Source organism: Artibeus jamaicensis, unplaced genomic scaffold (assembly GCF_021234435.1).
Source record: "Artibeus jamaicensis isolate MK-2021 breed Jamaican fruit bat unplaced genomic scaffold, CSHL_Jam_final contig_233, whole genome shotgun sequence".
Taxonomy (NCBI): Eukaryota; Metazoa; Chordata; class Mammalia; order Chiroptera; family Phyllostomidae; genus Artibeus; species Artibeus jamaicensis.
In genome coordinates, this window is record NW_026521486.1 from 10,447,197 (window position 1) to 10,460,461 (window position 13,265).

The following is a 13,265-nucleotide window of genomic DNA, read 5'->3' on the forward strand; positions in this document are numbered from 1 at the left end:
TGTCCTCCCACTGTGTGCCCCCTCCCACCTCTGCTCACCAGCTTCTTCTTTGGTTTGCGCATGGCCCATAGTGGCTGCCCTTGCCCCAGCTTCTTTCATGTAGTCCCTCCTCACTTCCCACAGTTAGGAAAGGAGTTTGGCTCATTCTGTCCCTGAGCTACCTCGGAGATGCCTGTCCAGCCTGGGGCTGCTGTTCCATGGGGTCCTTCTCAGAAGTGAATGAGTTAATGCCTGGACAGTGCCGAGAATGGTACCCGGCATCCTTAACTATCTGACAAATGTCAGTTGTTATTAGTCACAAATGACTGAAGAATGTGCAAGCAATGAAAGAACAAGCACTTGGACATAAAAGGGTAACAGAGAGTCATCCAGTGGAGCGGGCGGACGCTGTGCCTGGTGGCATCTGGGACTGGTTCACACTGAGTGCAGGTGACCGATCCAGGAGGAAGCCGATTCCTTGCCTTCTGATTGCTACTGGCTCAAACCTGTCAGGCTCCCAGAGATGCTCCACCAGGGACTGACCTAAGCCAGCATCCCAGAGTCATCCCTAAACTTCTGTGTGCCCTTGGCTTCTCACCTAGTTTTTGGTTTGTGCGCCTGTGCTCTCTCCCACCAAGCAGCATGTTGACAGGCCCAGGAGCCCCCTAACGCACTGTGACAAGTACTGCCATCCTGGCAGCACTTCAGGGAACCCCAGGAATTCCACACCCTAACCAGAGATCCTTAGCGGGACGTAATCAAAAAGAATAAAGTGATCCCACAAGTTGATGAAGCCAGTAAAAATTCCTCCTTTCCCTCCACCCTGCACATCCAATTATGATGCAGCAGACTGATTGGTACCTGCTGGATTGATTTTTAATTTAAGAAACATTCCCGATGTGTTTGTAAACCTTTGAGTGAGAAGTAGGTCCCATGTGAATGTCACAGCGAACCAGGGGAGGCTGTGTAGGGTTCCATCCAGAGCCAGTGAACGTTGTGGCCCCAGCTCACTCTGCCAGCCACTCCGGGACTTTGCTCCCATCCTGGCAGCCCTCAGGGCCCCAGGTGACCTAACACCTGCCCTCTCCCAGCATCTCCCCTCCCTCTGCCCCTCACTCACCCCTGTTGTGTCCCCACTGGTCCTGTGTCTTCTTGCTTGAACGTGCTAAAACTCAGTTTTAGTCCAAGGGCTGTTCCCTCTTCTTGGAAAACTTTTCACCCAGACTTTCTGGAGGCTGGATCCTGCTCATTGCCAAGGTCTCAGATTTTACCCACAGCAGGAGAGCCCTCAGGGCTACTCTTTATCCTGTTCCCTGTAGCCTCTAGTTCTTAATTCGCTCTGAATTTACCTGGGATACTTTCCCCCTCACGCTCTCCCAACACCCACACTAGAAAGGCACTTCCAAAGTGCAGGAACCTTGTCGTTGTTGCTCATCCTGGGATCCAGCTCAGTACCTGCCCGTTGTAGAGATTAGCTACGTATTTGCAGGATGAATGCATGTCTGACAGCCAGAAATAGAGCCTAAGGAGGAAACTGCCATGGACAGAGCTCCTGCTGCACATCTAGCACGTGTGGAACGCTCTGTCGTGGGAGAGCAGGTAGGCCCGTCCACGTGGTGGCAGCCACGAGGCTCCCGGGCAGCACCACGCAAGTGCTGTTTGACTCCCCGACGTGTGTCCTGTTTGCTCCTGTTTCACAGACCAAAGCCAGTCACGGGCCCAGCCCAGAATCAGGGTGGGAGGGTATTACCAAAGGGTGTGGATAGCAGGAGGGGAATGATCTGTAGCCATAGTGTAACCTGCGGAGGAATCATTATCCCCCATGTGCATGAAAGCTCAAAGGACCATCATTCCTTGCTCGGGGAAACCTACACGGCTTAGGGTTCAAACCCAGGTGTGTCGGACCCCAGAAGCCACAGTTACACCTCTGCCCCAGGCTGCCCACTGGGCTCCAGTGGACCAGATGGAATCCACCACCAAGTGCAGAGGGGGTCCCCCTTTCCGGCAGAGGCTGAGACACCGGCCTGGACTGCTTTGGCCGACCGTCATTCCCGAATCCCTTCCAGCCCTGGTCTCTCAGGTTTCTGATTCTTGGCCATCCCATCCTCCCACCTGCTGCCTGGTCGCTGCACAGACTGTGTGCAGCTTCCTGCCTCCCGGGGGCTCCCTGGGGCAGCCCCCACCTATTTCTAGATCTGCCAGACATCGCTCTGGCCAGTCCGGAGCCCTTGTCCTCCATGCTGTCCCAGCATGAGACGGTGATGGGTTCCGTGGCAGATGGAGAAACTCACGGGACAGAGTTGGGGCTGTGGATCCTGGTGTTAGCTTTTCGCTCATTCCTAGTGTTCATCAGCGAGCTGCCCTCCTCCCCAAGGCTGAGCTCTGTCATCATGAAAATGGTATCATCAGACTAAAAAATCTCTAGGATTCCTTCCAAGCTGACAGCTCTGTAATTCTGGAAATGCTGTTGGCCCAGGTCCTCACTGTGCCAAGCACTCAGTCTCCCCGTAAGGGACAAAGAGAGACTCAGCACAGAACTTTGCATCAACACGAACACACACGGGTGGACCTTGGGAACAGGTGTGGGAAGAGGCCAGCCCAAGAGTGACGGGGCAGAAAGAAGGAATAGGGACACACTGACACCTAAGCAAGACCATATTCTTATTTGATGAAACAGGCAGTGAGGAGAAGGTATTTGGGGGCACTTTTCTCAGCCCGACACCACTCTGTATTGAATAATGACCTGGATGCCGGGCGTTGGTGTCAGACAGACCTGCGTGTACATCCGGCTTCTCCACTTTGTAGCTATGTGACTTGAAACAAGTCGGGTACAACAGTGCTGAAAATCTCACCTCCATAGCAGCTGTGAATGTTACCTGCGGCTCGGCCCCCTTGTGGCCAGCCCACTGTCCGCAACTGACAAATGGCAGGGATTGATTGTATTGCCATCACGTGTTAGGACAACCTCCGTGGGGCACTGTTGGTGAGGTCCTGGCAGAAAGCTTGGCTGTGAGGAAGGAAAGCTTGGAGAGACCGGGGCTGGTGGCAGAGAAGGAGAAGTGGGCTCTGTCGCCATTGCCTGTGGCTCACCGAGGTTCCACGGAGCATCTGGCACCATGCTCTGTGAAGCCACATGGATGTGACACTTGTCACACCAGCAGCACCTTTCCCCTGAGACCCTGAAGTATTTCAAGTCTGTTACGACTCCAAACCTTTCACAGAGCTCAGAAGAAGGGCTGTTCCTGGGCGCGGCTTGTTCCTCGCTTGCAAAACTCAGACACAAAGTCAAAAACCAAGTCGGTGGGAGAGTCCACAGCAGGACGTGGCCCCCACATTGCACTCCCTCTCGCAGCTCTTACATCCACATACTAGAAATGGTCCTTGCCTTTGACTCCCCAAATTTCAAAGGCTCCGTACAGACACCCTCCCCGGTGCAGAGCTCCCCGCTCCTTTTACAGAAGATGAACCTGGGGGGCAGGTGGGATCACTCAAAACAGCAGACATACAGAGCCCGGCACGGCCCGGGCCCGCAGCAGAGGCTGGATGCAAATTTCAGAGATCAGGCTTTGTGGGGAATGTAATGCCCTGGAACAGCCGGCTCTGGTCAATTTGATTAGCAAGCATCATAAAGTGTGAGGAGTGGAGGTCATTTTATCCCATGAAAATCTTACTCCTTCAAAGAGAAGGAGGAAGCAAATCCGGCAGAATTACCGAGAGGAAACCCTGAAAGCCCATCCAGAAAGCCACGGATGCAGGACAGCTGTGCCCGTTCCTTTTGTTTAGAAGCACAGAAATGCAAGGAATCTCTTTCCCGGTAATTGTCCAACTGGAGTGGGCATTCTGACCCGGAGACCGCTGATTGTCCACCTCTTGCTGGAAAGGAAAAAAAATTGAAATAGGCTTTTGCTTTTTCTTAACCATAGGTTTTATGGAGCAGGCGCTCCCAATGCCTTTGGGGAAAGAACTGTCTTTACGGATCTCTGTTTTCTTGGAGCCCGCTCCTTGTCAGAAGTGCCTTTTGTTTTTTCTCTGGGCCCCGTTATTCCCCAGCTCTCCTTGGCCGGTGCCTCTCGGGTGGCCTTGCACAATGGCTGTGGCCCTGGGACAGTGGGGCTCCAAAGACTAAAGACAGACAGCATCACCCCGGCCACTTTTGTCCCCAACATTCACGTGTTTCCGTTTCTTTTACCAAATGCCCAGTATTATTTCCTTCTCACCGTCGCCCCCCACAAGGCCCTGTCCAGGTACCTGTTTATACGTCTGGTCCCAGCCCAAGTATCAACGCCAGCCAGACCTCTGGAGTCTCAATTCTCCCATCAGGAGAACGAGGAGGAGGTGCACGGGGTTGCTGGCAGAATTCTGGAGGGCGTCTGGTGCATAGTAATGAGTCAACCGTGGTTATTATTACTCCGTGTTTACTGCTTGCTGTGAGGCTCCTTGTAACTCAGGGCCTCAGTTCGGCTCAGTCTTCTGTGGCTGGTCCCTGCTTCAGAAGCTCAGTAGAGCTATATTAATCTTTGCTGAGAGGGGAGGAAAGGGAGAGGAGTTTGAAGCTGGGAAAGGGATCTTTAGATCATTCAATACGACCTTCCCGCCCCTTTGAAAAGGAAATGCCTGTATATACTTGGGGTGCGACTCTCTCAGTGTCATTCAGTCGGAAGCAGACAAAGAGTATGGCCATTTGGCGGATGAAGGAGCCGAGGTTTGGTGATTCGCCCGTCACACAGTGATTTGGCCTCAGGCTGGTGGAGGTGGGGCTCCCCCCAGGCGGCCAGCGGGAGGGCGCACAGGCGGGACCAGCTGCGCTCACCGGCCCTGTCTCTCGCAGGCTCCAGATGCTCGAGGCCATCTGCAAGCACTGGGAGGGGCCCATCAGCCTGGCGCTCTACCTGTCCGACGCGGAGGCGCAGCAGTTCCTCCGCTACGCCCAGGGCTCCGAGGTGCTCATGGGCCGCCGCAACGTGGCCTACCACATCGTGTACAAGGAGGGCCAGTTCTACCCCGTGAACCTGCTGCGCAACGTGGCCATGAAGCACGTGGGCACACCCTACACGTTCCTGTCCGACATCGACTTCCTGCCCATGTACGGGCTCTATGAGTACCTCAGGTGAGGGCCCGCCCACCCCTGGGGTCGCCCCAGGTCTACCTCTTCCTGGGTCACGGACTGGCCCCAGGAGACGTTAGTGGCAGAGCCTGGTCTAGGAAGCATCTCTGTTGTGTCTGTGTCACGTTCTCTCTGTAGCTTCCATGAAATCGTCATTCCTCATCCAGGTTTGGGGGGAACATCTAACCGTTCTAGAAAGATCACTGCCGATGCCGTGAAACAAATCAGAATCCTGGGGGTGGCTAACACTTACTGAAGTCCTCGCAGAGTGCCAGCCACTGTTCTGAGTGGTCGACAAGTAGGACTTTGCCCCTCGCCCCGCAGGGACTGCCATGGGTACTGTTATTGTCTTCACTTTGCCAGTGGGAGGCTACGGGAGTGAGTGAGCTTCTAGCCCCCGGTTACAGGCCAGGCCCTATGCGGGGGCTGGGGCCCAGCGTTGGCCAGGCTGCCTCCGGGCCCTGGGCTCACTCGCCATCACCACCGTCTCTCTGACTCCCCAACGACCCTCCCAGCTCCCCCCCCCCATGGAGGGCCAGGCATCCAGGGGTGGGGGAGCACTCAGCCCGTGACAGCCGTAGATGGCCATGTGGGGGGTGCCATTTTTCAAGGAACCACGGTCTGAACTGAACAGGACTGTAGCATTCATACAGCCCTGAAGTTCCCCATGGGAGACGGCTAAAGTCCCAAGGTGTGAGTGGTCAAACATTTCAAGTCCTCATTACTGTCATTTGTCAGCATGAATGACCTCTGACCGAGAGAGTCACGCATCCAGGTACCATGAGCGGTGGTTTGCACGTATTAATTACCCCACTGCATGCGCACATTGAGCCCAAAAGGCGGGCATGGCGACCCCACCCCCACCTTTACCTCTGGAACAGTGATGCCGGGAATAGTGTGGTAACCCACCCAAGTCCGCACAGCTCGCTCTGGGGTTTGGACCAGCGTCAGTCGGGCTGCAAGTCTGCAGACCGCCCTGTGCCGATGCTCGTCTGGCTGCTCTGGGCTCTGTGGTCCCAAATGGCGCGGGATCTGACCTTTCTCGTTACCCTCCCTCCGTGTGTGTTTGTGAGTGTGCGTGTGTTTGTATGTGAGTGTCTGTCTCTCTGTGTATCTTTCAGTCTTTCTGTCTCATTGTCTCTGTCACTCTTAAAAGAGCTTCCAAAAGCATGGACAGTCCTGTCCTGAAGCTGGCGTGCGGGTGTGATGTGGGTGCCCTCCTGTCCTGCTCTCTGTCCACTCCCGAGCCGGGTTGCTTCCAGGATTGTGTTGGGCATTCAGGGCATCAGTCCCTCCCCTGTGAGCAGGGGGAGCCCCTTCCAGCCTCTCCATTAAAACAGCAGCGTGAGTGACCTTGGGGCAGTACAACCCTCCCTCAGGGAGGGAGGGAGGGAGGCATCTTCCCAAAGAGGCTCTGCTGTGGCACAGAGCCCTGTGAACCCTGACTGTGGGCCGCCAGGGCACTGACCGCCAGCGGTGCTGCTCCTGCTCCAGCAGGGCCCAGAACCCAGTGTGTGGAGTGAGGGCGCCCCCGTGTGGCCAGACAGAGCTTTCAGCTGCTGATTCCTGTGGATTCTGAAGTCCGGCGGTTTACAGGACGACCTGAGCTGGGTGTCAGGCAGGGCTCCCAAAGGAACAGATGGTGGGGACGAGGGCCACCTTGACCAAGAAGAGAGAGGCTTCCGGACCCCGACCCATCCTCCACCCTTCTGGGGCTCTTCCAAGGGAAGACTGGCCCTATCTTAAAAGTCTGTGTTCTCTGCTCTCCCCATCTTAATACTTTACCTCATGGCGTCATGTTTGCAAAAACATTACACATGAGCACCGTGGTTTTATGTTGTCGTCCTGCGTTGTATTGATCAAAGATGCTCAGTCAACGTGAGGTACCCAGTCTGCCCACTAATTCATCCTCACTTAACTCGGAGTCACCTGACGTTTTAGCCACCGTGGCCCCTTATCAGAGTGTGTGTGGTTCAGAGCTCGGAAATACCACACATTGCTCCCGAGACTCCCCGCCTTTCTTCCCAAGCCCTGCAGAAGTCCAGGGACCCTGAGCCAAGGACAAATGACCTCACCCCTTCCTCACCCGTCCTCCTGAGTGTGCACATGGGAACTGAGGCCAGAGGCGAGGGTGACTTGCCCGTCTAGAGTGAAACAAGTGTCGCCTTCCTGGTTTTCCTTCTCCACCCGTAGTATCTGCCCATCTTCCCATTCATTTAGGAGGTAAAGATGTGTCAGACACCTACTGTGTGCTCCCAGGTCTGTGGACCATGCACATTGGAACTGTGCCTCACCAGCTGACAGACAGCGGAAGGCACAGTGGAAGGCAGAGGTTCTCTAGGTCCTGTGATGGGTGTCCAGGTGGCACGAACCTAGTCCGAGGTTGGAAGGAGCTTCAGAGAAGATGTCCTGAGGAAGTTAGGAGCCGGTAGGGGGCAGGGTTCCAGGCTAGGGGAGACATCGCATTGATGACACAGTCGGAGATACAAGCCAGGCGGTCCTGCAGGCCTCATCATAAGCTGTGCTAAGGCGTCTGGACTTTGTGAGAATCACTGAGCGTGGCGTGGTTGGTGCACAGGGAGGTCGCACCGTGCAAGGAGCATAGTGGGCAGGACCAGAGGGAGGAGGTGAGTTAGGAGGCTCTTGCGTCAGTCCACGTGAGAAGTGACGGAAACCTGGTAGGAGGGTCAGAAGTCACAGCAGACTCAGGTAGGTGGACCAGGGAGAGATTCCGCCACTGAGAGCAATACTGTGTGCAAAGGTGCGCAGACTTTGAACGGGAAGCTCTTTCAGATGTGGCCTCCGGAAACTTCCTTTGAGAAGCCCTGGGCTCCTTTGTCCTGCTTCTCCTGCCGCCCCCTCTCCGTCTGCTGTGCCTACATCCTTCCTGAGGCTGAGGCACTGACTTGGGGTGTAATGGTGGGCGAGGCACTGGCTGGGACCCCGGAATCCTGGAATCCTGTTCCAGCTCACACCCTCTGCCTTGGCGAACTGTGTGACTTGCAGCGATTCTGCTTCTTCAGCCCCTTTCCTCACTGTGAAATGAAGAAAGGGACTTCCGTCAGGAGTCACAGGTGCCCCCTGGGGCCAGGATCTTGGCCTGTAGGAGCCAGGAATGCTGAGTATCATCCACTAGGAAAACCACAGCCCGCACCTCAGGCAGTTGGTGTGTCTCCACTTGAATTCTGAAATTCCTGCCCAAGGGCGGGGCGGGGCTAAGGTCTTCATATTTTCCAGAGAAGGTAGAAGTCTGGATTGGCATATTTTAGTTTCTAACGTTGACAACTGATTGAAAAAAGAAAACATTGTCGGGCCAGACCAACATGTCCTCGGGCTGCATGGAGCCTCCCGCCCCACTCCTGACGGCTGGCGTGTGACCTCCAGCCTGGCTAATCCCCAGGCAGCAGGATTCTGAGAATTGGGAAGGAGTATGCTTCTACCAGAAGCCCCAAACAAGCACTCGCTGTTCTTTTCGGGCAAAGATAAACATATTGATTTGCCATTGGCTTAAGGAACATTTTTCCCATTGAGTTTGACGGATTTGTTTATGATCCATCGTAACATGATGGATCATAACGTGGTTATGTTTGATCCACGATGGATATGCTTCGTGCCAGTGTTGCAGCAGTGGTTTGGGGTGAGGTTAAGGGTGCCGTTTGCCAAGGCGATCATGGACGCCAGTAAGACCAGGTCGTTCCCCTGGAGACTGACTTCTCCAGTGTCAATAACCAACAAAATGCTCTCCCCGACCGCTGTTAGAATATTAACGTTAAAAGTGACGATAGCGTCATTCCCCCTGCTTAAAACAGTTGATGTGTAACTATCTCTGTCTAGCACAATTCCATAGCAAGACAGAGACGCTTTTGTGAAATGTTTTTTTCTCAAACATTTGTGGGGGGAGGGAGAAAGACGATAGTTACAATTTATCTAGCCCTTACCATGTGCCCCCAACTCTGCCAGGTGCTTCGGGTCTGTTACCTCTGTCCTTCACACCTCCTTACGAGGTCAGTGTGATTCCAGGTGACCCAGCTGAGGCCCCAGAGGGGTTGAACTGGGGTCAGAAGAGGAAGGTGGCCTTCCCCTCTGGGCCAGCCTGCTTCCTCGTGGCGGGGCCAGGCAGCTCGGAAACCCAAGGTACTGGAGCAGGCTGATTGGCAGCCCTCTCATTGGACCCCCAAACCTTAGTAAACTCTTTTTGGGGCCTACTTGGGTACCCCCAAAAAGTTGAGCATCATAGCTCCCTAAGTGGTTGCTTAGCAACCAGCTAACATTTTTAACCAAAACAGATCGGTTGGAAAATAAAGAAGTCACTTATATGCACGGACGTAGCTATACAGTTTCACGAAAATCTCTCTCCTGTCCCTTTACTTGGCCATTAAGAGGGCAAATAACAGCCTCTTGCGGGGGCAGCGCAGTTGCGCAGCGCAGTGAAATGTTCTGCCCCTTGGCCCACTCACAGCCCTCGGCATTGAACTTCTTTGCCAGGCCCCCACCGCCAACCCCTACCATCGCAGACCCCTCCGCCGCGGGTGCAGCCTGGGTCACTTCTTTCCGTTTTCTTTCTTACAACATGAGAAACTATATGCTCCTGTTCATTCAAGAAAATGTTTAGTGAGCACCTGCCGTGTGCCAGGCAGGGTGCCGCATCGTGACAGGGTGGTCCCTGGGTCATTCAGCCCTGCCCTTCAGTGCTGTGTACTCTTTACCCAGCACCGGCTTGACCCTGGCCAAGGTACCTAACCTGTCTGGCTGTCTTCATTCGGCGATCACTTTATTTCTTCCCTCCAAAGATGCTGGGAGGATGGACCATAACAGCATTTGGAAAGCACCTACCACAAGGCCTGGGGCATTCTTTGTTCCATGAATAGTCACCACACGTCTGCCTTGGCCGACTGGCTTCGTTCCAGGCTCTGGAGGTTCCCGCCTTCTCGGGGTTTACATTCCAGGGGTGCCTCCGCCGGAGGTGCTGGTCCTGCCGTTCTTTTCATCAGTACAGACACAGAGGTCGAAGGTCCAGGAGCTCAGACCCACAAGCAGGTGACCTGGTGCCACGGGCAGGAAGGCCTCCGAGACAGGTGTCAGCTGAGTCCCGCCGGCTTGAAGGACTAACAGGAACAAAGGCACGAAACATCACGTGTTTGAGGAATGTTCCAGAATGGCAGAGCAGGGCAGACAGGCAGGTTTCTCACCTCTTCCACCAGCCATGGGAATCCTCATCTTTGTTCAAAGCCTGAATGTTGAAATGTCTCCGCTTTGCTTTGCAGACAGTGCCGCGACCGTCCGGGGGACAGGGGCAGAATGACAAATTCAGTGCTACTGTGTTCTCTCCAGGATGGCGTCCAGCCGCCCTCCTCCATCCCATTTGCGCGGCCATAATGGCACTCTATAAATATTTGATGAATGAGCACAGGAATTTGAACAAGGGTGGTAGAGGGGACACCAGGCCCACCGAGAGATGTTACCAGATGGCATTTCCTCAGGTTAATTCATCAGTTTAATCCTACTATATATCACATTTAATGTTTACTGAGCACTTACTATGTGCCAGGCACTGTTACAAGCACCTTTGCCTGTATTTGGTCATTTAACCTCACAATCCATTGTATGAATGAGGAGGTTTTTTAGCTTAAACCTCCTCATGCCTACAGGCACAGCATTACTGAGTGGGCAACTGGCTTATCCTGGGCTTATCCAAAGGCGTTTAACCTGTTTACTGATCCAATTGCCTGATGGGCCCATCTCTGTAGTCATGGTCATGGCCATGGCCGTGATCATCATCACAGATGGTACCTATCGAGTTCACTCTGTGCATTAGGGAACTGTCTTAACCTCTCCCCGAGATCATCTATTTAATCCTCACAAAACCCCACCGTCCAGCAGTAACACTGTCCCCAGCTCACAGAGAAGAGAACTGTGCCACAAAGATGTCGCTTGCTCAAGAGTGCAAGCTGGTGATAGTGTCCAGGTAGGACCTGAGTCTGGGCAGTTTGCCCAGAGCCGCCCTCTTAACTCCGGAGCTGTGGCTGCCAGTGACCCACAGCCAGCAGGTGACGCGGTGCCTTTGCCGCCACAGACGATGCTTCCCCTCTGCTGCTAACAGTAAACATCGGGGTAACGGAGCAATTGCACAGGGGCGTTGTTGCGAATTACTTAAGGTGCCGAATATAGAGTCCCCAGCACAGAGCTGGGAGCCCTGAACCATAGCTCTTTTCTTTTCTTTCTTTTAATTTCCCCCCAAGCTCATTGTTAGCTTCTCTGTCTCCCCTGCCCCTCCCTGAGGGGACAGCCTCTCCCTTGGGATATGTTAATGCCACTGATTAGGGGCCTTTCTGGGCTCCCCAGATGACTCTGCACAACTCTGACCTCGTCCGTTGTGGATATATTTTCCGTTTACACTCTCTGTGGGCAGCCTTATCTCCCTCATTTGCAAATCCTGGCTATTGTCCCCACACACCTCCTGGAAGCCTGTCTGCCTGGAGTTCATTTCCTTGGCAACTGTAATAGAATCTGAGCAGACCCTGTCGCCTGGCCTCCGGTTCAGGCGGTGAGTCAAGGAGGAATGGGCTGCGACTCCACAAAATCAGAGCCCCTAACAAGCACGGCCTCTCCCTGCTGCTTCCTTCCCCTCTGCCCTGGGGTAGGTGGCTGAGACCCGAGAGGCGTTACTCAGTGATTTCTCCTTACATCTAGTCCTGTTGAAGCTGGGCGGTTTGACGGGATGTGAGGAACAGCTGGAGACAAAGGGGCTTTTCACCGCCTCCGTAAGTCTCTCTCACATGCACACACACACGTGTGCACACACATGCACACGTGCCCTTCCTTGATTATATCACTGATTGATTCTGGCTGTGGCCCCATTAGCCCCGCCACTGCTCCCCATCCATCAGCCCCATCACTGGTTCAGTTCGCACCCACACACTAGCTCCAGGAATAAACCCAAACCTGAGGAAGGTACGGGTGAAGCTCAGCGCCATGCCTCAGCTTTCTCTTTCAGCGGGGACCACCCAGCCGCACCCATGTCTCCTTGGGAGCCTCGCAGCAGCACACAGAGGCACAGGCCGGCTGAGAAGGACCTGGGAGGAAGAGACACGCACTCACACGTGCCTTCCACGTACAGGCATGGTGCTAGGTGTCCGACCGATGTTGCCTCTTTTTTTTTTTATTGTTGTTCAAGTACAGTTGTCTCCATTTTACCCTCACCACGCCCTCCGACCCGGCTTTGGCTTCATCTGTGTGTCCTTTATACATGTTCCTTGACGACGCTTCCTCTGTCCCCCCATCAGCCCCTCCCACCTTCCCTCTGGTCACTGTCAGTTCTTAATTTCAGTGTCTCTGGTTATAGTTTGTTTGCTTGTTTGTTTTGCTGATTAGATTCCACTTATAGGTGAGATCATATGGTATTTGTCTTTTACCACCTGGCTTATTTCACTTAGTATAATGCTCTCCAGTTTCATCCATGCTGTTGCAAAGGGTAGGAGTTCTTTTTTTCTGCTGTGTAGGATTCCATCGTGTAAATGTACCATGTTTTTTTTAGCCACTCGTTTACTGATGGGGTATGACCACCTGGTCAGTGGTAAGTGCTTTAAGCCCAGGATGCAAATGGGAAGGGAGGCTGCAGACAATAAATGCGCGAGAAGGGCCTGTGTTTCATCCCAGCTCTTCTGTTTCCCAAGGTCCCTCTTCACCCTGCCATCCTCTGTCCCCACGTGTGACAACTGCAGGTTCCTTTATTCCCTGTGTATTTATCGAGGGCCTGCTGTGCACCTGTCACTGGGCCAGGGTCAGAAACAGCCATGCACGAGGCTCGTCCCCAACTGACGTCAAGCCTGGCAGGGCTGACGAGAACCCAAACAGACAACCTGGGTGTTATCACCACTGCCACCACCACCCGCCACCCTCAGTGGCAGAAATATCTCAGGACAAACCAGTTCCAAAGAAGATACAGGCCCGTCATCAAGGAGGACACGTGCAGGCCAGCAGAGGGGGGCAATGGAGGTGCAGGGAGGTACACCCCCTACTGGCACCACACAAAGCCTTAAGAGAAAGTGATGCTGTTCATCTGAGACAGACGGACACTCCAGCACAAGTCTCTTTCCCTCCTATCCCTTTGTAATTTAACTTTCATATTAGTCCCTGGGAGCCGATGCGAGAAGAGCTTGGATTCCTCACGATTTAGGTTTGA

The 13,265-nt window shown here is 54.0% G+C and overlaps 1 protein-coding gene across 6 annotated transcripts in view; it reads left to right on the top strand.

Moving 5' to 3' along the window:
• The window catches only part of LARGE1 (LARGE xylosyl- and glucuronyltransferase 1), a 439,612-nt gene that overhangs the window by 412,714 nt on the left and 13,633 nt on the right, over positions 1 to 13,265 (top strand). For all 6 annotated transcript variants that reach the window (XM_037160113.2, XM_053661541.1, XM_053661539.1 and 3 more), the window contains exon 12: positions 4,808 to 5,086. In XM_037160113.2, the coding sequence (XP_037016008.2) occupies positions 4,808 to 5,086 (279 nt within the window). The remainder of the gene's footprint in view (positions 1 to 4,807; positions 5,087 to 13,265) is intronic.